This window comes from Sardina pilchardus, chromosome 2, assembly GCF_963854185.1.
Source record: "Sardina pilchardus chromosome 2, fSarPil1.1, whole genome shotgun sequence".
Lineage (NCBI taxonomy): Eukaryota > Metazoa > Chordata > Actinopteri > Clupeiformes > Clupeidae > Sardina > Sardina pilchardus.
The window spans coordinates 7,179,371-7,206,255 of NC_084995.1; the positions used below are offsets into that span (position 1 = coordinate 7,179,371).

General features: G+C 42.0%; 1 protein-coding gene across 2 annotated transcripts; it reads left to right on the plus strand.

Moving 5' to 3' along the window:
* The first annotated feature begins 500 nt into the window (after positions 1-500).
* keap1a (kelch-like ECH-associated protein 1a) lies at positions 501-16,275 on the plus strand. 2 transcript variants are annotated; one of them, XM_062517402.1, is made up of 7 exons: positions 501-718; positions 2,123-2,815; positions 3,243-3,599; positions 5,122-5,798; positions 8,685-8,890; positions 10,547-10,723; positions 15,443-16,275. In XM_062517402.1, exons 2-7 carry the CDS (start codon positions 2,606-2,608, stop codon positions 15,613-15,615), a joined length of 1,800 nt encoding a protein of 599 aa, XP_062373386.1. In that variant the 5' UTR covers positions 501-718; positions 2,123-2,605; the 3' UTR covers positions 15,616-16,275. The 2 variants fall into 2 exon arrangements, with proteins under 2 accessions (XP_062373386.1, XP_062373387.1); XM_062517403.1 differs by having other exon boundaries at positions 501-694.
* The last annotated feature ends 10,610 nt before the right edge of the window (positions 16,276-26,885 follow it).

Here is a 26,885-nt window from a genome sequence, read left to right on the forward strand (position 1 = left end):
ACTGCCTTTTTATCCAATGCATTGTCAATATTTATTTGAATACATTGACCTATAAACCAACATGTTTTTAGACCTAACAGAACAAGTAGGCTATAGGCCCTAGGCCTACACCATTGACCATATATATTATTAACATAGGGCTATCCTTCGGGGTTAACCCTACTATTATCCCTCCCACCGTATCACTAAGTTTCGTGTTTGCTTAGGCTACTTTATTTCTCTGGCAGACAGCAGTTTCAGCAGCTGGACACGCAGTTTCCTGTACGTGGGCGTCTGTTTGGGTGAGCAAGTTACTAAGCTGCAGTCATATTTACCTGAGGAACCTGTCAAAAACCCTTACCTTTAGCCTAGTACTTTCAGTTTGTTTGTTATTGCCTCGGGCACCCGCGCCCGCTTCGTTCGGTGGCGAGGTGATGGAGGTTCAGCGCAGGAACAGCGGAACGCCAACTTGCAGAGTCATGCTGATGTCGAAATCGCACGAACGCTGCGCGCGCATACTTCATTTCCAGATGACAGACGGAAGGCGACGCGGTATGACACTGGGTCCTTAACTTCTGCGCAACGGACGTTCAGAACAAAAACATTTGTGGAAGTCGAATATTTTGGTCTGCCGGGACATATATCCTACAGCTCGAGCATTTTACTCGTCTTCGATCTATTCACGCCGAGGGAGGTTGCCTGCTTTTTAAGACAGGTCTGTAAAGAACATTGTCTACAGGTGAGGTGAAGAGACATAGTGATGAAAGGTGTTATTTAAATCTGACAGATAGGTATGGTAGCCTATTCTTTAATTGGTAGGCTACAGAAGGAACTCCTTGAACTGATATGGGTATCTGTGTTGCTCTGCTATAAGGATGTTTTTCTTTTTGTACGATCATCATTACTGACACTTTCATGCACACTTGTCACTTCATGACACACATCAGTGTCCCACGCAGGCTAGACTATTTATTTATGTATTTTTTTACTTAAAAGTCTTGTCTAAAAAGTGTCTTGTTCTTTCACACACCCCAGTAGCCTATGCGTAAATGGCATGGTATGTATCACAGCGCTGCTAACAATTTTTGGAATGATTCATCTCGTGCTCATCGCCGCCCTCTTTTCATGACTGTATGCCAACCAATCTTTGTCCCACCCTGCTCATCGCTTGGAAAATGTTACTGTCAGCATTCAATGGCTTACTCTGTTTACTGAAATGGTCATGTCATGCGCAAGGACGTCACACGCCAAAGTAAGCAAACTGAGCAGCCAACTTATTTGGATTCATCAGCAGTTTCCCTGACATTTGCTGCAGGGGTGAAGTTTAACGTTTAATGTCCATTCAATATCAATGTGCAGCTTATCTACAGCAATAGCAACGCATAGGCCTACTGTAGTGTCATTTCTGATTCATAGTGAAAGTCTCAGGGTTAGGTTCATATGTAAGGGAGCATGTAAGCCCAGATCAGCAAGTAAGTTTGTGAAGGGTGCTCAAAACAATGCACCATTATGAGAACAGAGGGGCCCTACTGAAAGGGTCCCTGATAGAGGAAGTGGACATTTTCTGTCTTGTGATCATTGCTCGTGGCATATGGAGGGGGATGGGGTGGGGTGGCAGTGAAGTTAGCATTATGCAACACAAATATTGTACAGGGTCTTGGTCAGCTATGGTTATGCAACAGATGACCAAACAAGTTATAGTGTAATGAAGTTCATAAATAACTTGGACTGCTGTGTGTGTGTGTGTGTGTGTGTGTGTGTGTGTGTGTGTGTGTGTGTGTGTGTGTGTGTGTGTGTGTGTGTGTTCTGTAAAATGCCACCTTATTATTGCTAATGTCACCACGAGGAAGTGAAAGAGCAAGAATGTATTGGGTGCTCTCTCACAGCCACAGACACAGCCACTGTCACACCTTCTCCTCCTCCTCTGAAGCCCACACATCCATCTGGTTTAGAGGTGGAGGGAGGGTGAGGACTCTCTGACAGGAAAGCAAATGCTCTCTCTGGGGTATCGACAGACAGACAGAGACTGCCCAAGAGCACCGATTGACACAAAGTGAAATATGGACTTGCACAGTGAAGTCATTGAGTATGAGATAAGCTATTCTATTGGCAGTGCCTCTGATGTTTCACAATCTTTTTGTAGATAACTTGCTGCCCCGACGTGCAAACGTGGAAGTGCCAATGGAACAGTTCTTCCTCTGCAGCTTACAGGAAAAGCAGAGGTACGTCTGAACGGTTGGGAGCGGTTTGAAGTCGGTGCCTGCATTGTCGGCCCACGTGTTTAAACCACCTTAAACTACTCTCAAGTTGTCAGTTCTACCTAACGCAGGGGACAAAGAGATGAGGAGTATCTCCCACTGCCACCACAGAGACAGAGGATGAGTGCTCTTTAAATCGCTGGGCTTTGTCATGAATGCCTTCCTGATGGACCAGGGATTCAGTGGGTCTTCCCGACTGGCTGGACTCGTGAGCCGCAATGAGAGGCATGGCTTCCTCTCTATCTGCACGTCGTTTTAAGGCTCTAACCTTCAGCTGGGGGTAGAAGCTGTTCACTGCAAAACACTTTTCCTCCTCGAACCATTTAAAGTATTTTTGAAAAGACACGGAAAACACGTATGCACTGAGAATGATATGCCCAAGGAAGAAGAGGCCGACGAAAGACGAGGATTTCTCAGCCATTGCTGTGCCTTCCATGAAAGGCCATGGCTATCTGGACTACACTATTGAGAGTCACCCCACTAGAGCCATGCAGATCATGGATGAGTTTCGCAGACATGACATGCTATGTGACTTGGTTCTACATGTGACCTACAAGGATAAAGTTATGGATTTCAAGGTAGGTGTCCTGTGCTGTAAAATGTCCAAGTGACTTCTGAAATAATATTGGATAATATGCTCTTATGATTTTATCAGAGGTCACATTCTTTATGCTTTTGTGTTTTCTGCTCATCAGAATAAAATATAAACATTAATAGGATAAACATATAACATGTTCTTTTGCTATCTGGAGCCATACTGTCACAGACTAACTAAAGCAATACAATGTGTTGTGATGGTGTAGTTTAATGATTGAGTTATGATGTGCATGATGGTTCTATAGTACCTTTGTCCAGAAAGGTTTATGGATATAGCTTTGGCAGAGACCAATGTCATTGTCATCCCGTTGGTATTTACTACCTGTTGTGAATCCAGATTTGTATGTCCTGCTGTGTGTCTTCCCATAGCATCATGACCATTTCTCCACTCGCGTTTCTCTTCACCAGGTGCATAAGCTGGTCCTGGCCTCCTGCAGCCCGTACTTCAAAGCCATGTTCACCAGTAACTTCAGGGAGTGCCACGCGTCCGAGGTGACCCTGAGGGACGTGTGTCCGCAGGTGGTGGGGCGGCTCATCGACTTCGCCTACACGTCGCGCATCACCGTCGGGGAGAAGTGCGTGCTGCACTTGCTCTTGGCTGCCATGCGCTACCAGATGGAGGACGTGGCCAAGGCCTGCTGCAACTTCCTGGTCAAGAACCTCGAGTCGTCCAATGTCATCGGCATCGCCCGGTTCGCTGAGGAGATCGGCTGCATGGACCTGCACAAGCACTGCCGCGAGTACATCAACACTCACTTCAACGAGGTAGGGGTGTGTGTGTGTGTGTGTGTGTGTGTGTGTGTGCCTATCCATGCTCTGGTAGGTTGCTAACCACTGGCAAATAGCATGCTCATCGACTAAAAACACATAAAGCAATAAAACATGATATTGATGTGTGTTCAACACACTTTTGTGACTGAATGTTCCCTGACAAATGGCTGTCATTTGATAGACATACACATCATAACTCTTTTTCATCTCATTTACCGAATATAGATTTTAGACCTAGTCATACACAGAAATCTTTAGAGGAGTGACAGGCCTCCCTCTTGCATCTAAGATAATCGTTTCTTTGGAACATGTAAGTTTGTACAAATCAAAGAGCAAACAACTAGGCACTGATAAGTTCAGAATATTCAATTGCAGCTGATAACACACAAACACTTGATCAATTCAATATGATAAGCAAACAACTTTCAAAATCTACTTTGAAAAGTAGATAAGCGCCTGACGCAGTCCTTGGTGTCATATATTTCCGAACCTCCTGAATTTACATCACAGCTCCTTACAATGTGTATCAGTTGATAAGGAAGAAACGAGACATGAACAAGTAGTTACTGACCAAAGTGACCAGAGCATCGTGTCTTGTGTACTGCAGAAAACACATGTTGCTTGGCAACTGCACCAAACCCTCCTTGCATAGCTGGATGCATTCACCTAGCTTGCTTCGACTATGAATCAACCCTTAAGGCCATCGCCCACCGGACACGTACGCAGCGCGCCGCGACAATAAAAAAATTAGAACTCCATTGTTTTCTTTTTTTTTTTTTTTTTTTTTTTAGTAGTATTTTTGGCAGACAGATGATCATACAGAGCATAGACATCAAGTAAAAATGACAAATATAGTCAGCTCACACTGTCTTTTTTTTCCTCTTTTTTTGAGTAAGGTATAGAAACAACAACACACACACAAAATAAAGACAAACAAACAAACAAACAAAAGAAAAGAACAAAGTGCCTACAAACTTAAATTAACATACCATAGATCTCTGAGTATACCAGTCCGTTACAGACAATATACTAAGAACTCCATTGTTTTCAATGGAGCAATGCTCACTGGAAACGTCTGCCGCGCAGCAGCCGAAAACTATTCTAAAATCCTGCGCGTCAAGCCCAGACCGCCGAACACCGCTGAACGCCGCTTCTGGTGGCCGCCGGGCTTTAGGTTCAAATTGGAGCCAAGCTAGCAGTAAGTGCCTTTTGGAGTATGTACAGTATGTGCATTAAACATAATATTGGACAGGTCCACTCAGAACTGATTTAGGGTTAAATCCATTTAATTGTTCCTTTCAATTCCTTCATTTTTAAAATGAACCTAAGATGTCCATGGGTTTTACTGTAATTGATTACAGTAATTACTGCTATCCCCATTCTGTTACTATTCTAAAAACTGGAATGATCTTCAGCGATAACTGGAAGAGAGCCCCTCTCCTCAATCGTCCACTCTGCTGTGTGTGCCACCCCTACACCCCCCCCCCCCACCCCCCCACCCCACCCACCCCTGCAGGTGACCAAGGTGGAGGAGTTCTTCAGCCTGAGCCACTGCCAGCTGCTGGAGCTGATCAGCCAGGACAGCCTGAAGGTGCTGTGCGAGGTGGAGGTGTACGAGGCCTGCATCGAGTGGGTCCACTGGGACGTGGAGAACCGGGCGCAGTACTTCCACGCGCTGCTCAAGGCCGTGCACATCTACGCGCTGCCGCCCAAGTTCCTCAAGCGCCAGCTGCAGCACTGCCCCATCCTGAGCAAGGCCAACTCCTGCAAGGACTTCCTGTCCAAGATCTTCCAGGACATGTCCCTGCGCAAGCCGCTCCCCCCCGCGCCGCACCGCGGCACCCAGCTCATCTACGTGGCCGGCGGCTACCGCCAGCAGTCGCTGGCCTCTATGGAGGCGTTCGACCCGGCGCGGAGCAAGTGGCTGCGGCTGGCCGACATGCCAGCGCCGGGCAGTGGCCTGGGGACCTGCATGCTGTTTGGCCTCCTCTACACCGTGGGCGGCAGGAACCTGTCGCTGCAGAACAACGAGGAGTCAGGCACCCTCTGCTGCTACAACCCCATGACCAACCAGTGGAGCCAGCACGCCTCGCTCAACACGCCGCGGAACCGCGTCGGCATCGGGGTCCTCGATGGGGGCATCTACGCCGTGGGAGGCTCTCATGGGTCCAGGCATCTCGACACAGTAGAGAGGTCAGCAGCTATGGTTGAATTGCCTTTGAATTCGTTTTTCGACAATCATTGTAAATTCTTGTAGAAAACCCGTAGTCCAATTACATCCCCACAGATAGACCTACTATGTATTTAATAATGAATATAGAATATTATTGTGCTATAATGCATTATACTAAATGTGCAATGAGCAGTTTAAGCATGGCTGCTGCATGTGACATTTTTTACAGATCAAAATGACATAAGCCTAACAGCTGTTATGAGTTGAGGCCATATGTTTAGCCTCTTGAATAACTTGATGATATAGAAGACAAAACAATTGTGGAATGATGCATCATCATAATTTATGAAATTAGAAACAATGTGACTCAAAAACTCTCAGTCTCTGGTAGCCTATAAGTGACACCACGCTCTGTTTGCCACTCTTTCATGTGTGCCATTCTGAAACGTCAAACTTCCTTAAATTGGGGACCAGTTTTGTGGTGCACTGATTCAGTGGTGCCAGTGGTGGCACTTCTACCCTCTCTGGTCCTGCACTGTGCTATGTGAGAGGGGGAGTGGCCAGCGGCTAGAGTGGTATTACCAATGTGTGCTTCTTTTACCGATATACCGATTTTACAGACAGATGGATGTTCCGGTAATTACACAGTACTTCCTATCAGCATATTTACTATACTTTTTAGTAGTGACTAAACTGCTAAATCACTTTAATTTTTTTAATTCCTAGAAAGCAACAAAAGATATGTGAACAAACAGCCTGTTCTTTGGACTATCCAATTGCCTTATCATAACACAAAAATAACTTTAATTAGTTTGATTTGCATGCTGATTTGATGACTCCTTAATAGACCATTCAGAATTAATCTGTTGTCTTGCTATCCAGTATCCAGACTCTCAGAGAGAGATAGAGTTCTTGTCGTAACATCAATCTCACTTAGTCCTTCATATGGCAGAACGCAAGTTCTCCCTTTCTTTGGTGGGCCTTGTGGCGATGACGTAGCCAGTGAAAGATAAGGTGTGAGGCAAAGACCGTGACATCTGTCATCACTTCTGGAGAGTGTTTTGACGTGGGCACTTCCCCAAGAGAGCAGAATAAAGATAGGATGGGTTTCCCCTGCCGTTGCGTGGCACGGCAAGGCACATTTGACTCACATGCCCGAGGCTAGTTTCACAACCCACAGGCAGGCATTATTCTCCTCCCTGTCAGAATCATCAGGGTGTTCCTGGAAAAAAAGAGAGAGAGTGAGGGAAAAAAAGAGAAAAGCTGTTTTTCCCCTCAGTTGAACTCCTAATTCTGTCGGGGAGGGTGAGCACTGGAAGGTGAGTTATGCTGCTATTGTTTCTCTCTTGGTCACACTCTCTTTTGCCAGTGACCGTGACACTAGTGGCTCAGTGCTTTCATAACATGTGTCTCATGGAGTGTATTTAAGATTTAAGATCCTCTATCTTTTCACCAGGAAGGCGTCTGGATAGTGTTTTGTGCAGCTCAGTGAATACAACATGTAGACACAGGACAGGCTTCCTTTGTAATTGCAAGATTCATGGCATGTGTTCAAAACAACCTGGGTCTCTGAACAAGCAGTGAAGGTCAGACACTACTTAGGAATGTGAATCCTGTAAAGAATGCTTTAACTGCTCAGTGGACAGTTCAAAGGGAAACAGTAATCTGTATAGGAATTTAGGCTGTGTGTATGGTATGGTCATTTAGGCTGTGTATATGGTATGGTCATGATCAGTTTTAGCTCTATATGTACCAGTCTTGGTGGTTGTTTGGGGGAGGTAAGCCGTAAGGGTAAAGGTAGATCATGTCTCAGTGGAATGACTACTCCTAGTTTGGCCTCAGGATAGCACTTATGACAAGATTCCAAAAACATGAAAAGATAAAAGCAGATTTTTAGATCAGGATGTGAGAGTGATTCAGCAACATTCTACAAAAGTCTACATCTAGTCCCAGAGTGCTTTTAGAGCAATGGCACAGATACGTATGTGCTACATTCATCTTAATGTTTAGTAGGAGAACAAACAACCATGCCAAGGTGGTGCTATACATGACAAGACCGTGTTCATTTGGCAGGTATGGCTGTACAATTAATCAATTAATCATCCATTATGAAACAATGTTTTCCATTTGTCTTGTCCAAATCCCATTGGTGCTACTAGTGTCTATCACTAGCACATCTCTGAAGGAGGTGGGCAGGGAGGTTATGTATTACCGTGGTTACCACACATGTGGCCGACAGAGGTGAAACAAGGTAGCTGTATTTCCTGATGGTGACTGACAAAGTGATTAAAGCTATTGACTATAGATATAGACCCAGGCCAACACTTTAAAACTGCTAAGTGGGCTACCACTGCCAATTTGGCATGCAGACCTGCCCCCTGCATTTAGCATTAGGCCTCAGAAGAAGTCCTTACCTGACTCCTCCTATAGGTACTGCATGCTGAATGGAGTCATTAGCTCCATTATGGTCAGTTGCCTTGACTTCAGGGGCTCTGTGTTCAGTGCAGCATTAAATACAAGTCTGTGTAAATCCAAAGGCGCCATAATGAGATTGTGTAATGGAGGCTTATCCCAAGGAACAGAGAGGCCTTTATTCAAATGAATGGAGGAATTATCTAGTGGGGGTCGCCTTAAAAAGACAATTTTAGACGGTGGAACAACTTTTTATGCTTGACAAGATACGATGTGATGGGATGATGATGATGGTGATATAATGAGGATGATGGTGATGATGAAGATGGTAATCATGATGACAAATGCAGTGTTAGCTAATGTTATGTCAATTCTTGACTGTTTTTGATGATTGACCACTTCAGACTTGCCGTATATTTTTCAGGAGGCTCTTAAAGTGCCTATAGCTGCACAATAGCAGGCAGTTGACTGTGTGCATGGCCTCATTGTCACAGGTATGACCCCGAGACCAACCGCTGGACGTTTGTGGCCCCCATGTCCGTGGCGCGGCTGGGCGCTGGCGTGACCTCCTGCGGGGTCGCTCTGTACGTGGTGGGGGGATTTGACGGAGTGAACCGCTGGAACACCGTGGAGCGCTACCACCCGGACACCAACACCTGGCAACAAGTGTCCCCCATGCACTCGATGCGGAGCGGGCTGGGTGAGTGTGACTCGTGACTCGTGACGGTGGCGTCTCTGTGATGGTGGCCAGTGGGCACAGTGGCTGTGTAGTGAGTAGTCCGCCCTCCCACCCAGATGTGCCAATACGCATCGCATGCCTCCCAGTCCTGGGCGCTGCACCTTCACGGGTTCTAGCCCGGGGCTGTAGGGAACATCTCATTACCTTGAGGGTGCTATGTGGATTGTTCTTGTTCACAACACATGTGAAGACTCAAATCATTTAACTGCAACAGTGTCAGGTATTAGAAATGGGTTGTCTCATGTTAAAGGAACACTTCACTGTTTTTTCATATTAAACTGCGTTATTCCCTTAACTAAGACGAGTTGATACATACCTCTCACGTTTCAATGCGTGCACTCACTGGCTCTGGTGCGCGGCGCAACTTTATAGCACTTAGCTAACCCAATGCATTCATTAGGATCCAAACAGAGATGAAGTTAGAAGCGACCAAACACCTCCATGTTTTCCCTATTAAAATACAGTTACACGAGTAGTCACACGACCAAGTATGGTGAGACAAAATAAAACGTGGTGCATTTCTAAGCAGGTAAAAGGGATAACTATATTGTGTGGCGCAGTAATATCCTCACTTTCAGTTTCACTTTGGAGTTAGGATATTACTGCACAAGTCTAAGTGCTCCCAATGTTATTACCGTAATTTCCCGACTATTAGCCGCGGCTTATACATTGATTTTGCAAAATGTCTTCAGCTATGAGGTTAATACAAGGGAACAGTTAATATGGTGTTAATATGGTTTTGTGTCTTTTTTTTTGTGTGCATAAAACACTGTCCTGCGGCTTATACACAATGCGGCTTATATGCGGGAAATTACTGTACGCCACACAATTTAGTTATCCCTTTTACCTGCTTATAAATGCACCACGTTTTATTTTGTCTCACCATACTTGGTCATGTGACTACTCGTGTAACTCTATTTTAATAGGGAAAACATGGAGGTGTTTGGTCACTTCTAACTTCATCTCTGTTTGGATCCTAATGAATAAACTGGGCAACTAGTGCTATCACAGTTGCGCCACGCGCTGGAGCCAGTGAGTGCACGCATTGAAACGTGAGAGGTATGTATCAACTCGTCTTAATTAAGCGAATAGCATAGTTTAATATGAAAAAAACGGTGAAGTGCTCCTTTAAAGAAAGAGTTATCTTGCTTCTTTCAAGCTCTCTTTCAAGTTTGGAGAGGATTTGAATGGTTTGATGTGTTCAGATGTTTTTTTGAATGGGTTTCTGTTTCTTTTTCTTGATCAAAAGCTTGTTTGTTTTTTTAACAATAAGGAAACGAAATTTGGCAAGACAGGTTTGACAGGTAGCTTACAAAGTCATTTTGACTCTGACGGAGGTTACCAGAGCTATCTCTTTGTTTTACATTTTTGTCAGGTCAGTTGAAAAATCTCTTCATAACTAGTCATCTAAATGGCATGAATTGTTTTATAGAGAGTCAAAAACAAGAACTGAAACAAATTCAATCAAATGAATAATTGAAAAAGAATTCAAAGCAGAGAGCCCTGTCAGCCCTCTCCACTGATCTCTGTAATAAATAGAATAGAAAGACAGAATCTTTGCTTGTGTAAAGTGCTTCGCCCTGGGACCTCTAGGTGTTAAACATGGCCCTGTTTTAGGTCTGGTGTGTGCGGACTCCCACCTGTATGCGATTGGGGGCTACGATGGGCGGACGCAGCTGAGCAGCGTGGAGCGCTACAGCATAGCGAGGGACGAGTGGGAGCCCGTGGCATCCATGAGACACTGCCGCAGCGCCCACGGCGTCACCCTTTACCAGGGCCGCATATTTGCACTGGGTAAGAAGAGCACATCATGGGCACGGAGGTCTATATTTATATAGCACATTTGTATCAACAGAAGGGATTGTAATCAGTTGTCTGATTATTACAGTGCATGAAAATGCACTGTACTGTTCTTCCTAGGCTTCTTATTATTACAGTGCATGAAAATGCACTGTACTGTTCTTCCTAGACTTCTTATTATTATTATTCCGCTTACCACTTTTTCTGACCGCAATTTCTCTTCAACCGTTTTACTTAGAAACTTCATTCAAACTTTGTAACGTAGGTATTCTAATGGATTGGGTTGCTATGACTTTTCAACTTTGTAACTTTTATACTTTTTGAACTATTAAATAAAAACTATTAAAATTTCCCCATAGACTTAACATTGGCCTCTATGACATCACAATCGGGTCGTTGAGCAATTAGAATCTTATGCCAGGTGGCCAGCCCCACCTGCAGCAGCCCTCTCTCTCTCAGGCTTTAAGCATACAATCTCTCTGTGAAGACTACATATCCTGTTAACTGTTTCCTCTGTCCACAACTGTTTCAAAATAAAAGTCCTCACTGCAATAATACACTATTAAATCATTTAACCACTGAAACTACTCAACTATTTAACTGTTCAACCATTCCAACTGTCAGTTATCATCAACTATGCCTCCAGTCAACTAAATGAATCCTCCATGTACCTAGCAACCAACATAGCAACCATTAAAATTAAGCATTTTTGACAGTTTCCATAGCAATCAACATGATTATACTACAGTAACTTCTTTATTCTTGATAGTGGGCACCATGGATACCCTAGCAACTACTGTTTCAAAATAAAAGTCCTCACTAGCAAGTTAGCATTGTTAGCATGGTTAGCACAGTTAGCATTGTTAGCATAGTTAGCATTTTTAACATAACTGCTAAAAATGATTAGCTAAGTTAGCTAATCAACCTGGTTAGCATTGTTAGCATAGTTAGCATTGTTAGCATAGTTAGCATTTTTAGCACAACTGCTAAAATGATTAGCTAAGTTAGCTAATCAACGTGGTTAGCATTGTTAACATAGTTAGCAATGTTAGCATAGTTAGCATTTTTTAGCATTACTGCTAGAAATCATCAGCTAAGTTAACTTATCAACCTGGTTAGCATTGTTAGCATGGTTAACATTTTAGAATACCTGTTAGAAATTATTAGTTAAGTTAGAACAGGAATGTTTAAGCTTTAAAATGTCTACCTTAACACTATCAACTCTCTTTAAACTATGCAACCACCATGTTTACCCTAGCTACACCTTAGTAGCCATATCTACATTTTTTTGCATTTTCATGCACTGGTAATTCCTTGGAATTGCATTTCTAGTTCCAACTTCTTCTAACGCTCGCAATTCAGCTTGAACCGTTTGACGTAGAAACTTGATTCAAACTTTGCTACGTAGGTCTTACTAAGGAGACCTGTGCAATATATTTTTCAACTTTGTAACTTTTATACTTTTTAAACTGTAAATTAAAAACTATTAAACATTTCCCCATAGACTTAATATTGCTCATTATGACATCACGGCAGCAATTAGAATGTTACGCCAGGTGGCCAGTCCAGGTGCAGCAGCTCTCTCTCTCTCTCTCTCAGGCTACACTGGCTCTCTTGAGACTACATTTTCTGTTCCCCTGTATCAACTGTATCAACATAAGTCTTCCTAATTCCATCCAACTTTCTATCCATTCATCTTCTTCAAACCATTCACTCATCCAGTTAAATTGATTACACCTGTATCAACTACTCTCAGAGAGCTGTATCAGTGTCTCTCTTAACAAGAATATAAGGCACATTCCATCCAACCTTCTATCCATTCATCTTCTTCAGACCATTCACTCATCCACCCATTAAACTGTCGATCAATATCTATTAAACAATCTGCCTATCAACATCCATTAAACAGTCTGTCTATCAACATGAATTAGACTATCTACAGTACATACAACTTTTAAAGTATTTACTGTGGGTGCCTCTCAAGCAGCGTTTATATGTCCTCCCTCGCTCCTCGATCCTCAATGATCTACATAAAGAAAGATCAGTGAGGATCGAGGAGCGAGAGAGGACGCGTAAACACTATATGAGAGGCACCTTCTGTCTCAGGCTTTAAGCATGCAATCTCATTAAGACTACAGATCCTGTTTCACTACTTCCTCTGTCCACAACTGTTTCAAAATAAAAGTCCTCACTGCAATAATACACCATTAAATCATTTAACCATTGAAACTACTCAACTATTTAACTGTTTAACCATTCTGTATTTAACCATTCCAACTGTCAGTTATCATCAACTATGCCTCCAGTCAACTACATGAAACCTCCATGTACCTAGCAACCAACATAGCAACCATTAAAATTAAGCGTTTATGACCGTTTCCATAGCAACCAACATGATTACACTGCAGTAACTTCTTGTTTCCTGATAGTGGCCACAATGAATACCCTTGCAACAAATGTTTAAAAATAAAAGTCCGCACTAGCAAGTTAGCTAGTTAGCATGGTTAGCATAGTTAGCATTTTTAGCATAACTGCTAGAAATGATTGGCTAAGTTAGCTAATCAACCTGGTTAGCATGTTTAGCATAGTTAGCATTTTTAACATAACTGCAAAAAATCATCAACTAAGTTAGCTAATCAACCTGGTTAGCATTGTTAGCATTTTTAACATTGTTAGCATAATTAGCATTTTTAGCATTATTGCTAGAAATCATCAGTTAAGTTAGCTAATCAACCTGGTTAGCAATGTTAGTTTAAGTTAGCATTGTTACCATAGTTAGCATTGCTAGCATAGTTAGCGTTTTTAGCATCACTGCTAGAAATCATTAGCTAAGTTAGCTAATCAACCTGGTTAGAACTGTGAGCATAGTTAGCATAGTTAACATTTTTACCATAACTGCATGAAATCAGTAGCTAAGTTAACCAATCAACCTGGTTATCATTGTTACCATAGTTAACATTTTAACATGAATAGAAATCATTAGTTAAATTAGAACTGGAATGTTTCAGCTTTAAACTGTCTACCTTCACACTATCAACTCTTTGTAAACTATGCAACTACCATGTTTACCCTAGCTACACCTTAGTAACCATATCTACATTATCTATCTATTTTTGCATTTTCATGCACTGGTAATTCCTTGGAATTGCATTTCTAGTTACAATTAGCAATTGCCAAAACATTTCTCAGTGCCATTGCCTACAAATATGTGTTCATACAAGATGAAAGTAACCAATCTTATGTTGATTTAAAACAGGCTATATTACAGATCTCTAGTCTCCAATGAATGAGCAGAAGGGATTTTTGTAGGGGGGACAAAAATTGCACATTAGAGTAAATACAAGAAAGTTTCGCATATCTATGACATTAGTTCAACATCGTAATAATAATAATGTTGGTAATATGTTTATTGAAGTACCTGATTCATTGCTTATGGTTTGACCATATTGTATGGTTGTCAGAAAAGTTCAATATTTTTTATTTTATTGACACCATGATCGGTTTAAATATCCTTCATTGGGATTCCGTCATGTGGCACTGTTGCGCGGAATTAGTTTCCTGTTGCATTTTTAGAAAGAAAAGTTTTACACCATACCATTTTTGGATATATACAGTAGATGTCATAGATGCATGAAACAGAACTACGGATCACATTTCATTATGTCAAAACTCTCTATACTGTAGGTACACCACAGGCATGAACTTTGTTTGCCTTTTTTGTCAGTTGTCGTAACCACACATCAACCAAAGATGTCAATACCCTTCTGACCATACAACACGAATCCCGAAAGTTGGGACGCTTTGTAAAATGTGAATAAAAAAGAATGCTATGATTTACAGATCATGTCAACCCTTTATTTTATTGAGAAGGCAACATATCTGTTGAAGGAGAGAATTTGTATTTTGTCATGGAAAAGAAAGGACACATTTTGAATTTGATGCCACCAGCAGCAGGTCTCAAAAAAGGTGGGACAGGGGCAACAAAAACCTAGAGTAATAACCACTTTTCAGAACCAATGAGGGAACTGGAAGTGTTGTGAAATAGTGAAGCTCTCCGCGTGCTGTTGAAAATATAACAATTGATTATAGAGCTCCTGTAAACCTATTGAATTTGACGCTTAATATGGAAATGTTTCACGTCAATGTAATATTACCATCCTTATAGGCTAATATCTTATGAGAACGCCCACATCATCATTTTATTTGACTTGTTATCTTGATGAATGTACAGGTCTCCTCCATCTGCCGATTAATTCGGGTGGTTCCTAAACAACGCAACTAATGATCCTAGTCTGAAAGTTGGTCAGAGGCTACAGTGCTGAAATCCTATACTGGGCAGACATGAGACCACATTTCATTTTCAAAAGTCTTCTCAGTTCCTAAGCATTTACAGCATGTTGTTAAATGAAGAGGTGAAGCAACAGTGGTAAAAGGCCCCTGTTCCAACTTTTTTGAGACATGTTGCTGGTAGTAAATTCAAAATGAATATTCCAAAACACAGTGACATTTCTCTCCTTCTACAGTTGACATGTTGTCTTGAATTGTATTCTCAATATTAAATATGGAGTTGACATGATTTGTAAATCATAGCATTTTTTTTTATTCACATTTAACAAACCTTTTCGGAATTCGGATTGTAGATAACTCTATCTGTTAGAAATGAATGGCTTCTTGCACTTGAAATATGCTGACCAGTGTTTAAATGCTCATCAGGCGGATTTAACCAGGCTGGCTTCTTGTCCAGTGTGGAGTGCTATTGTCCGGAGAGCAATGAATGGACATACATAACAGACATGCCTGTGGGACGGAGTGGAATGGGCATCGCCGTCACCATGGAGCCTTGCCCTGGCAACCTGCCGGAGGAGGAAGAGGACGAATTACATTGAATGATATTACCTCACACAGACCAAATCAAATAATCTCCTGCCCTGTGTTTGCATCATCCACTCATTCACTGCACTATATAGTGATTCAAAAACACAAAGTTATTCCCTGTATAGTGCATTATCTAGTGAATTTGTTGATGTTCTGACCATAGGGCCGAAGACCACATCACTGGAGTGTCTAGAATGCTGTGCCTTTTGGGGATATTTTTCTTTTTGTTTTTACAGTTTTGTAAATGGTAATGTAATGACGTTTTTTGTTATTTGCACATCTTTTCATGACGTAACTGCATCAGTGTTTTGCCATATTCTTCTTATTTTTATAGACGTGTGAAGGCTGCTGATCAGTCAGCACAAAAGGTTATAATGAAGTATATTCATGCTGCTGTGGGACATACTGGTTTGAGCTCCCAACCAGTCAGTCCTGGAAATGCCACAAAATCATAAATCAAAGAAATTTTAAAGAGTCATGTAGCAACTTCTGGCATGCAGGCACACCTGAGAATGTTTTGACTGTCTGGACTTACAGGTGAGAAGTTGCCAAATCATTTGCCTCAAAAACATGTGGACTGATTCTCACCACCTGCTTTGTAGCCTGACATGTGAATGCACTTTGCATTGCTGAATCCTCAGGCAGATTAAACAGGTGGAAGCGGAGAGGGATCTCTGTGTGATGCTCTTTTGCTGTCTTTTGTGGAAATTGCAGAAATGTTGATCTGAAGAAGAGTTTTAATGTGGTGTGCTGTATCATCTATCTGAACATACACTAGGTATACAAAAGTATTGGGACACTTAGAATGTCTTCATCACTGAATTAATGTGTTCATTCGTTCAGTTAAACATACAGTACTTGAAGTCTGCATTCACAATTCACATTTGGCGAAACCAGTCACTTTGGTAAAATTTACCAAACTTATAGGTTATTATGCTCACATAACTAAAGCTTTCCAACGATATGTATGTCGAGGGTATTTGACAAACTATCGCTAAGATAACCGCATACAAAGTTGGCATGGTTCACCCGTCACAACATGCCAGAAGACGAGAAAATCACCTTTTTAAGCGGTGTGGACAACAAGAATAACTGCTAATGTGTTGAATCTTCACCGGGTTTAATAGTCAAAAGTGTTATGTTATGTTTTTCCGTGAAATGTGTTCACGATAAAGTGTAGACTGTACTGTTGAATTAAGCGAAAACGTGAATTTCACCATTTTAGCCCGGATTGGATTTAGCCCAAGGATTTTCTCAATATAGCATTGAGCACAAAGCGACTGGTTTTGCCTTGCAGGGTCACATTTGTGAAATAATGGGTTGTTCTGAAGAGCTCAGTGAATTCAAGTGGGTGCTGTCATAGGATGCATAAAGCAAAGTCCACAAAGACACATGATTGGTGTGAGTTTGGTGTGGAAGAACTTGACTGGCCCACACAGAGCCCTGACCTCAACCCCACCAAGCACCTATGGGATGAATTCATGGAGATTGTGTGCCATGTCTTCTCGTCCAACATCAAAAATGTTGGGACCTGGGTGGGATTTCATAGAAGTTGGCGGTGTAAAGATGAGGTGTCCCAATACTTTTGTCTCTAAAGTGTACTTAACATGTTCCTCTCAAATCAACAAAAAAAAACATTATTTATGACCGGCACTACTGATAGGGTTGGGGCCCTGTAATTGACGCTTCTCTGTTTCTGAGGGACTACTGAAGCAATTTTGTATGGTTACACTTGGCCACTTCTGCACAAGTTTCATTTTGCTTACCCAGCAAAATGTCAACGGCCAATCAGAATTCAGCAGCTACTACATTCTTTAGATATACACCAAATTTTGCTAAATCCCGTCCATAGAGGGCACCTCAACTTCCTTATGTCACTATCTCAAGACTTACATGTGCCAATATCTTGTGATTTAAAGGTTCAAAGTTTACGATCATGGGGGACGCTGCGACTGACAACATTTGAATAGCTGCTTGGTCCCCTATGATGACCGTGTCTGGATGTGGACATGTGTATTAAATCAGTTTTGGAGCAGCATCTAGTGTGCAGACTTTGTACACTTACACACACACACACACACACACACACACACACACACACACACAAATGCACACACTCAGAAACACATACATGCATACAAATGCACACACACACAGGTATGCACACAGACAAATACTGCAAATGTGTACAGAATGGCAGTGTGCATGTCACAGATTAGTACACACGTGCATGCATAGACACACACACACCGTCACACTAGCAATGCACAAAGCGATGATTTGTATACAGACACACAAACACGTACAGTATATTGGCGCACACACATGCACATACTCAATCGGACACAAAGATGAACACACTCACACACACATACACACTGGTTGACACATACATACACACAAACACATTGTGGAAATGTAGGTTTCAGGAAAGAATACATTGCAGACTTGTCTTTGTGATTTAGTGCACATGACACAAGTATAACAGCTTGATAATGTTCCAAATGCGGCCGTTGTCTGTGGTGAGTTTGCTTTGAATCACATCAGTGTTCCAGAGGACCTATAGAATACTTATAGTATAGTATATAATATAGTATACTATAGCAACCCCTGTTATTACAGTATAACTGTGGTATTTGCATCAGACTGGATACCTAAAATATATTTTATGTTGATATACCCTGAGTGTGATTGACTGCTGCTTTCTTCAGGCTGTTGGTTGTTCCAGCAGCCCCTGTGGAGGTAAATCAGGCATATTTGCATGCCACCACTAGATGGAGATCGTCTACTTACAGTGATAAAAACCTGCCACAGCTGGAGGCCTACTACGGGCAGGCGTTCAACTTTGTCTGTCGGGGAAGCTGTTGTCTTCTCCAAACCGCGCGTCACAGTCATGGAATCCAGTTGAGGCACTGGGGGAGAAGAACAAAGGAGTCGTCTATTCTTCTAAAGAAACACGTTTGGACGATGACGTTCATTACCTGCACTGGGGCAGCAGAAAGCCACTATAGTTCCGCCAGAAAATGTCAAGGGTGAAATGTCATAATCAGCCTTTGTTTGACAATGACTGCATTCTTCATACATAGTAATAGAATGGAATAGAAGCACTGTCATACCTACTGGCTTCATTTCCCTGACAGAGTCACAATTGAATACACTGTCAATTTACTAACCTGTGCGCATGAATTGAGGGGTGTAAGTGGTCAATATATAATAAGCCAGTATCACAGTAGAGCAAAATATTGTAGTGCTCATGTAAAGTGGAGATATTTCATTCTACTCGTATAGGTTATTTGTAACATGCCCAGCTGGGTTTGCCTTTTTATTTTTATTTCCATCATCCTGTTCTCATGGTCCACGTGCAGTTCTGATAATGACATCTGTTTCCAGCAACTTTCACATGACAGTCTGTAGACATGGAAACATAAAAGCCATTATTTTCCTTTAACGGTCATGAAAGCCAATTATTTATTAAGCATGAAGCTGGTTGGCTCCTTGTGTTTGTGCAGGGCATTCTCCTACTTTTGTAATTACCTGTAATTGTAATTGCAATCTGTCGGCGCCAAGACAAGAAGCCCCACGGCTAAAAGCTTCACATCAACAGGACAGACAGTTGACATACAACTGCACGTGGGAACACACATACACACACGCACACACACACACACACACACGCACGCACACACACACACACACACACACACACACACTACAAATATACCATGCACTCACATAACTACAACAACCACACACTACTCTTCTTACTACAGTAAAGACATGCACACACACATACCAACACACACCACTCTCTTGCTTAATACATACAGCTGCTATTGACACAAAGACACACTTGCTCAGGGAAAACTCTCACACACACAGTAACAGTGATGCTTCTTTTTCCTTCAGGATGTCGACCAGGGAAACAATGCCTAAAATAAGAGGGCTGACAAGTGTCTAACCACACAGTCCTGAGTTCCACTGGCTCAGGCCTAACTGTTTGTTTGTTGTAAGTTGTGGTGGTAATTGGTTTACTGACGTCCCCAAAGGTCACTGTGTGTTCTTCCATCTCATCTCATCATGTCACAGCACAGTTCATCAATGGGGGACTGCAAGGAAATATGTGTGTGTGTGTGTGTGTGTGTGTGTGTGTGTGTGTGTGTGTGTGTGTGTGTCTTTGTGTGAGTGTGTGTGTGTGTGTGTGTGTGTGTGTGTGTGTGTGTGTGTGTTGGGGTCAATTGATTACAGTAATACTGTAGTTCTAACCTCACAGACAACTTTGATGTCACATTGTCTCACGTCTGCGATATGTCGACGAACTGGAAAACAAATTTCTCTGTGATTTCTCTGTGAGGCCAAGCTGCTGGAGGAGGCTGACTCTGGGCCTGAGTTGGGCTAGAAAGCAGCAGTCAGTGGTCTGGAGAAAGGGAAATGCTGGGGACTACAGGAACCAAGGAAGCGTTTCCTGAAGCCACTCTGACTGTCTGTACATATGAGGTGTCTGTTGAGGGAAGGGGAGAACACTTTAACATAGAGAGATTGTCTGTTTGCCACTTTGACAGTGTGCAGTGGACTGATTGATAATGGGTAAATGCACAAGCACATCTGAGCCAAACCGGTGCAGGATTCCCTCCTCTATCTGGGGGAAGACGACTGTCCAGAGCCCCAGTGGAACTGCAACTGCTGCTGATGTTAGATTGGGAAGATGGCAGCCATGAACAACCCTCCAGCCCTCCTGTGAGACTACGCCGGAGGATGAGCCGCTACCTCCTCAAGCCCTACCAAAGGAAATGTTATTTCCACGTCCTGACGATGAATGCGTGTTTCAATCTTCTGTTTCATTCCCTTATTTTTATTTATTTATTTATTTACTTGCAGGCAAGAGCTGTAGCGAGTGACAAGAGCTGAACGCATGCCACTGTCTCCTGATGACTCATGCTGAGCGAGCGAGCGAGCGGGCAAGATGTGCTCTGCGGCGCTCGCATGGTCGTGCGCTCACTGTCCCCCTCCCCATTCACACAGCAGCCAAGAGGGGAGAGGAGCGAGGGATCCTCAGACTCAGGGGTAAGACACACAGAGACTCACTGTAGTGTGGCGTAGATGACACTATCCATGTCCTTGTGCTGTTGATGTAAGGGCTGACTGTATGACGAGCCTGTTGTGATGTCCTGTAGTGGAGAGTACACATTCTTTGCTGCATGTTGTATTATGATATCATTGCCTGTGAGCTTTGAGTTACTGTATGTTACACAGAGTCAACAAATCCAAGATTATAATTACCATTGCTGACATTTATGATTAAAAACTCATTATTATTATTATTATTATTATCATTATTATTATTATTATTGCTTAATGCAGGTTTTTTCATTTTTTATCTGAAACCATTATTTTTGCCTTGTAAGTATATACGCCTTAACCATAATACATACAATCTTGTCCAAATATCAGTCAGCTTCAATACATTCTCTCACCTCAGTAATGATGGAGGTCCTGTTTCTAATAGAGAGATCATTATACTGCTCTACAGCCACTTAGCCGCTGAGAGGATATACTACCATTTGGACTTCATATCCTTCAGGGGACGACATTATCATTTAGCTCAGAGCTGTATCTTAGTCATCAGTCAATAAAATGAGGGCACTGGACTCTGCCCTCAGATCCATGCCCGATCTGGCCCAGTAAGCCCACCTCAAGTCAAGGCTAGACTGCAGTGTGTAGAGTTCTAGAGTTTCGGGGGCCACTGGAGATGCACCTCGCAGGGGAAGCTGTGGCGCAAGCAGCATCCCAACCATATACTGGTTCAAGCCCCCGTGGGGTTCTCGGTTAGGTTCCATGGCTAGGCCCTGTGCTCCTGAAGTGGGCCTACATGTTGATTAGCTGGATTTGTTTGGCTTGTTCCTCTCATAATATTTGTCTTCCATTTACAGAGCCAAGACTGTGCAAACACTGCATTTCTTTTTTCTTTTCTTTTTTACCGCAAACTTTGAAAGGAGCTATAAGAGAGGACTATGAGGATCAATTCAGTGATTTGACAAAATTGTATTAAAATTGTAATCAAGCTGATCAAGTGTGCAAAGATGAGCGTCATTGCTTGTATCGGCACACAGGGGGCACTATGCTGCTAGATATGAAACGGACCCGTCACTGGGCAATTGTGGCATGCCCAGGGCAATGCACTAGCTGCAGTGGACTTGACCGTGGAAGATTTCACGAGTGCTGTTAAGTGTTATCTGGACACAAAATCTTTATTTTCCACAAGGAAATGAAAATATGGAAACCCTTAATCCTTTATTTTCTACATTTGTATGAAGTATTCGTGGTTAGACGTGTTGATTCCCCTGTACGTTCTGCATCATGGGTACCTGGGAGAAAGTGTGTCTGCTCTGGCCATTGACAGGTTGTCACTGCTGTAGCTGGCTGTGGGAGTAACTTTGGAAGGCTATAAGCATCCATAGTCCTTGAGTTCTAGGGAGTATAGTCCACTCAAGTAATTGTACATGTAGCCTAGGCCTATATCACCACTTACTACTGACAGGGGAATATAATAATGTAACATCATTAGTCTACGTGTTCAACGCCTTCTGGTAATTTTCTGTGGATAAATAACTTGTAGGCCTAATGTTATTCCCGCCGCAACGCACGTAATTGTGTTGGGTAGCCTAGAACAGTGGGTCTATGGCAACACATTCAAACTTTCGTTAGCCCAGTGGATCACAGGCTAGAAACTCAGTAAGCCAACTCTTTCATACGGTTTTGTGAGCAAACTATAGTCAATCCGTTCGTATGGCAATATCTATTTGCAGCTTAAATAATAATAGCTAATAATACAACAACTCTGTGTGTCTCTCTCTCTCTCACTCACTCACACACACACACACACACACACACACACACACACACACGCACGCACGCGCGCCGTGGAAGCGCGTGCATACACACGCACACACGCACACACGCACACACACACACACACACACACACACACACACACACACACACACACACACACACACACACACACATACACACACACACACACACACACACACACACACACACACACACACACACACACACACACACACACACACACACACCACATCGCAGAATACTGAAATGAAATCCAAACTGTTCAACACTTATTTCTCCCAACTCAGCTCACAAGCATGACTTGACGGTTTCAAGCTCCCCACTCTGTGAATTGATTCTACTATGGTCTACTCGAAACAAGGCTCTGTACTGTGGGGGTGACACTGTATGTTCTTTAATTCTACCGTATTGATTATTGTAGTCTGTCTCGAACAAATTACGCACAGTATAATTTCTACGTTTACACACTAAAAACATATCTTAGTTTTTGAATTGTTTAAGAGTTATTTGTAGTTTAAGAGAGCTTTGACAATTCGAAATCCCTGCATTAAAAAATGGAACATTCCACAATTTATTCCAGGGAAAGACTGACAGTTTTTTGGGTCATGAAGCAGCTGTTCAAGTCAGCGTCTCACCCTCCCTCCGATAGAATAAGAAATTAGTACATTTTGAATTAGATAACTAAAACGTAAGCTTACTGAGAACAAGTACAAAGAAAAGTGCCTAACTTTATTCAAAACAAGCGCTACTGACTGAATGCGTTGTTTTTTATTCAGATTTTATTTTTTGCCTAGACCTAGGCCTACTTTTAGAAATATGTTAAAATGCACGATAGGCTATAACATGTCCTATATCAGTTCAGTCTAATAATTAGGAATCATTCTTCAGTGCGCCTCTTCCAACTGGAATTAGACTTAGGCCTTCCAATTTAAGGCTACTTGTTTTCAGCATCTTTTATAGTCTGTTAATTGGGGTATAAGTCACTATTGGTAAACAAACTTATGGTGATACTATATTTAGGAACACATCTAGAGATGTAGGATCACATTGACAATGGAGATGAGCCACTCTAGTGTCAATTCTTCTGTCAAGATAGCTATAGACAAATGCTCATAACCATCAATTATTCAAACTTTGCCGACTTTACAACAAGGTGGCTGTCAGCACCTCCTCTATGTTTTGTGCTCACACAATGCTCTTATAAACGTGGAGGGATTTTTATTGTCAATTCTAATTTTAGGGCTCTTCTGCCAGAGGTCCTAAGGGACATGCATGTCTTAGTGCTGGATGTGTACCCAGAAAACAGCCAGCGGCCTGTTGTTCTGTTGTATGTAAATTGTTTGGATAGTGTTCTTTTATGGTCATTTATCAGTGGACAATGAAATCTGAGTTTGTTCAGAGAAATGCAGTAGGCCTATCTTTGTTTGCATGGCAGCAATCAAAGTTTGTTTAACCTCGCTGCCTCTTTATTATGCCAAAAAATTATAGCCAACTGAAAAGTACTCTCCTTGTCTCTCATTCTAGACTGCTAAATGAAAGGGTTGTTTTGGGTGACATCTTAGTGGGGTATATATTCTAAGTACATAACCTAGTGACAAACTGGGGTTTGTTATCCTATATCTAGCAAAAAGATGACAAAGTGCTCTTCTTTCAGGAGTTTGCCGCTTACTTTTTTGTTGGTTTTATTGATTATGCTATTCAAGTTGTCTTGTACGGGGTTTCTAGTAACTGGGAGGTACGTCACATTTAAGAAAAAAAAATCAGATGGGAAGTTGTAAGAGTTGTAAGATACCACATTGGCCTCACAAGACATACAGCGCCGCCATATTACTATAGGAGCAAGACAGAGCGTCAAATGAATGGAGGTCAATTACAGAATAGAAGCTAGATGATGCATGAGAATGGCCAAACAAATTGTTGTTGTATTAGCCTAAAATGTGGAGGCTAAACAGTAGGTTACTGTAGGTTAAAGAGACCCTATGGAACTTTTTCATAGTCATAAAATCGCTTAGAAATCGTTGTTTTGCTTGACTGACCAGTTGTATCGAAAACAGTAATATTTCCTCCCGCCCCCAGTGTCCCTATCCGCTATTGCAGCCTTGCAGTATGTCCAGGAGGCGATCGCTCCTTGTTTACATCTGGAAGTCTGAGACGCGTAAGGAACAAGAAGAACCACGCTTGCAATTTATATATACAGCCTATATATGTATGAATATACACGCTAAAGCTGTAGGGGAAGCTCTGCAGAGAAATATGCAAGCATAAAACGAGCGAAACCGTAAACAGAGATGAAATCGCCAATCCTGCATAGTTTCTCTTTAATTTAAATGAACAGAATAGTTTGGTTTTAGAAAAAACTATTTTGGGATGATAATAAGTGTAAACTTTCATTGGGAGCCAAGATCACATTAATCAGAGTAGTTTTGAGTATATGCATTACGGAAACAGCATCAAATGATAGCCTTGAGGGCTATCTTGCTATGTCAAAGTAAATTGCAACTTTAAGCTACTGACTCGCTCAATATGTCATTACACTCTGTGCTATGGAAATGATCCCCGTAAACAAACTGTAGTATTTTTTATTTTGTAAATGTACAAAAAATGACTGCTTGTGCAGTCAGTTCTGTAGAAGCTGCTATCTTGGTCTTGCGACTGGCAGAGACTGGAAGTATAGTCAGTTACCTTACCATCACTCCTGTCACCATCTTGTGAGGATTCCAAGATAGATGGCAGCCAACAAGTAGCCTACCTAAATGGAATTATTCATTCTCAGAAAAAAAATCTCCACATAAGTAAATATTATTATTATCCATTTTAACATAATAATTAATCTACCCTAAATATAAAACAACATTATAATCAGTTGAAAAATGTATAGAAATGTTTTTTGATCAGAACACCGGCTCTTGACATTAATTTTCTGGCAAGTGTTGCCCTTGGTGGACACATTGATTTATCCCACCTAGTAGAGCTTAACGTACAATGGTGTTTAGATAGATGAGAACAAGATGCTAACAATTTAGCAAATATATGTTGTTAGCAATTACGATAAATACTAGTCCGTAACAATGCATTACACAGTATTTTCGATCTGCTAGCTGCCCATCCCGTGAGGACACTGTAAACAAACATGCTCTCTGTAGGCAGCCTAGGCTCCAAATACTGGACACAAACAAATCGGGGGCAGCACTGGACACAAACAAAAACAATGTGTGAGTTTCTCTGGTAGTACTGAAGGGACGGGTGAGCTATCTCCCTGGTGTGATTTGTTTAATCCTTGATAAAAAAATATAATGTACGTACATTATATCATCAATCGCTGACTATACCTTTAAAGGCTGCAGTCACCTTGAGAATTCAAATGAGCTGACAAATAGGAATTAAGACTTTTAAAATGATTTTAATTAAGAGGGTTTTCTAATTACAACTTTCTGTAAGTGCAATACCACCGAGAATATGACTTACAAGTACAACTGGAACGCACATTGGAATACATCTGGCCTATGTCTAACAGACTCTTCATACTTTATGTCCCTTGCAAACAGCTGCATAGACATAGACAGTATGTTTAAGTGGATTAAAACTGCAATGCAATTCTATCTCGTTCCTACAGTAAGTGACACAAATGGTTTGCCTAAGCTGACAATTGAATACGCTCGCATTGCTCTTTGAAACCAAGTTCAACGCTAGCGTTGCCACTGTTCCGCTGCCGAACCATGAGAACAATAGGTTCTCTTGCCGCTGGCCAGTGTGGTCCCTGCCTAATGGTGCAACTTTTTGAGCAATGTTGCTGGGCAACCACATAACCAGTTCCATTTATTCTGATTGGATGATCATAATGATTGGCCTTGTGATGATAAAAGTCCTCCAGAAAAGCTCAAATAGTTGCCCCATGTAGGCTTATGATTGTTATGATCACCAGCTTAAAGCTCAAAAAGTTGCCCATCTATCACAATTTTAAAGCACACCGCACACAGCCGGTGATGTGACAGGGGAATTCTGTTAATCGCTTTACTACACACACTACTGGCGACACGATCCCCCCATCGATTCAGTGGAGATACACTGACCAGACAGTTTTCTATTATGACGTATCAAAAATTCACTTCAATAGATTCTATCAAATTTTGCTGGTCGCCGGCCATAAACACCGTCACGTTGTCAGCCGTGTGTGTAGACCTTAAGACTAGATCATCTCTGCTGTTGATTATGTTGTTTTATCTGTAGGTGTGTGCATCAGTGACCCTGCCCATCTTGAAGTGAATAACTCAAGATTGGTCAGAGTAAATCTGGACAGGGGTCTAACTTTCAACATCTGGTGTTGTGAAGAAGTTCACCTTGTGGACAGAGGCAGCTCAACCAGCATGCTTGAGTGAATCATTACATAACAGGACATTATTTCTCATTTGGC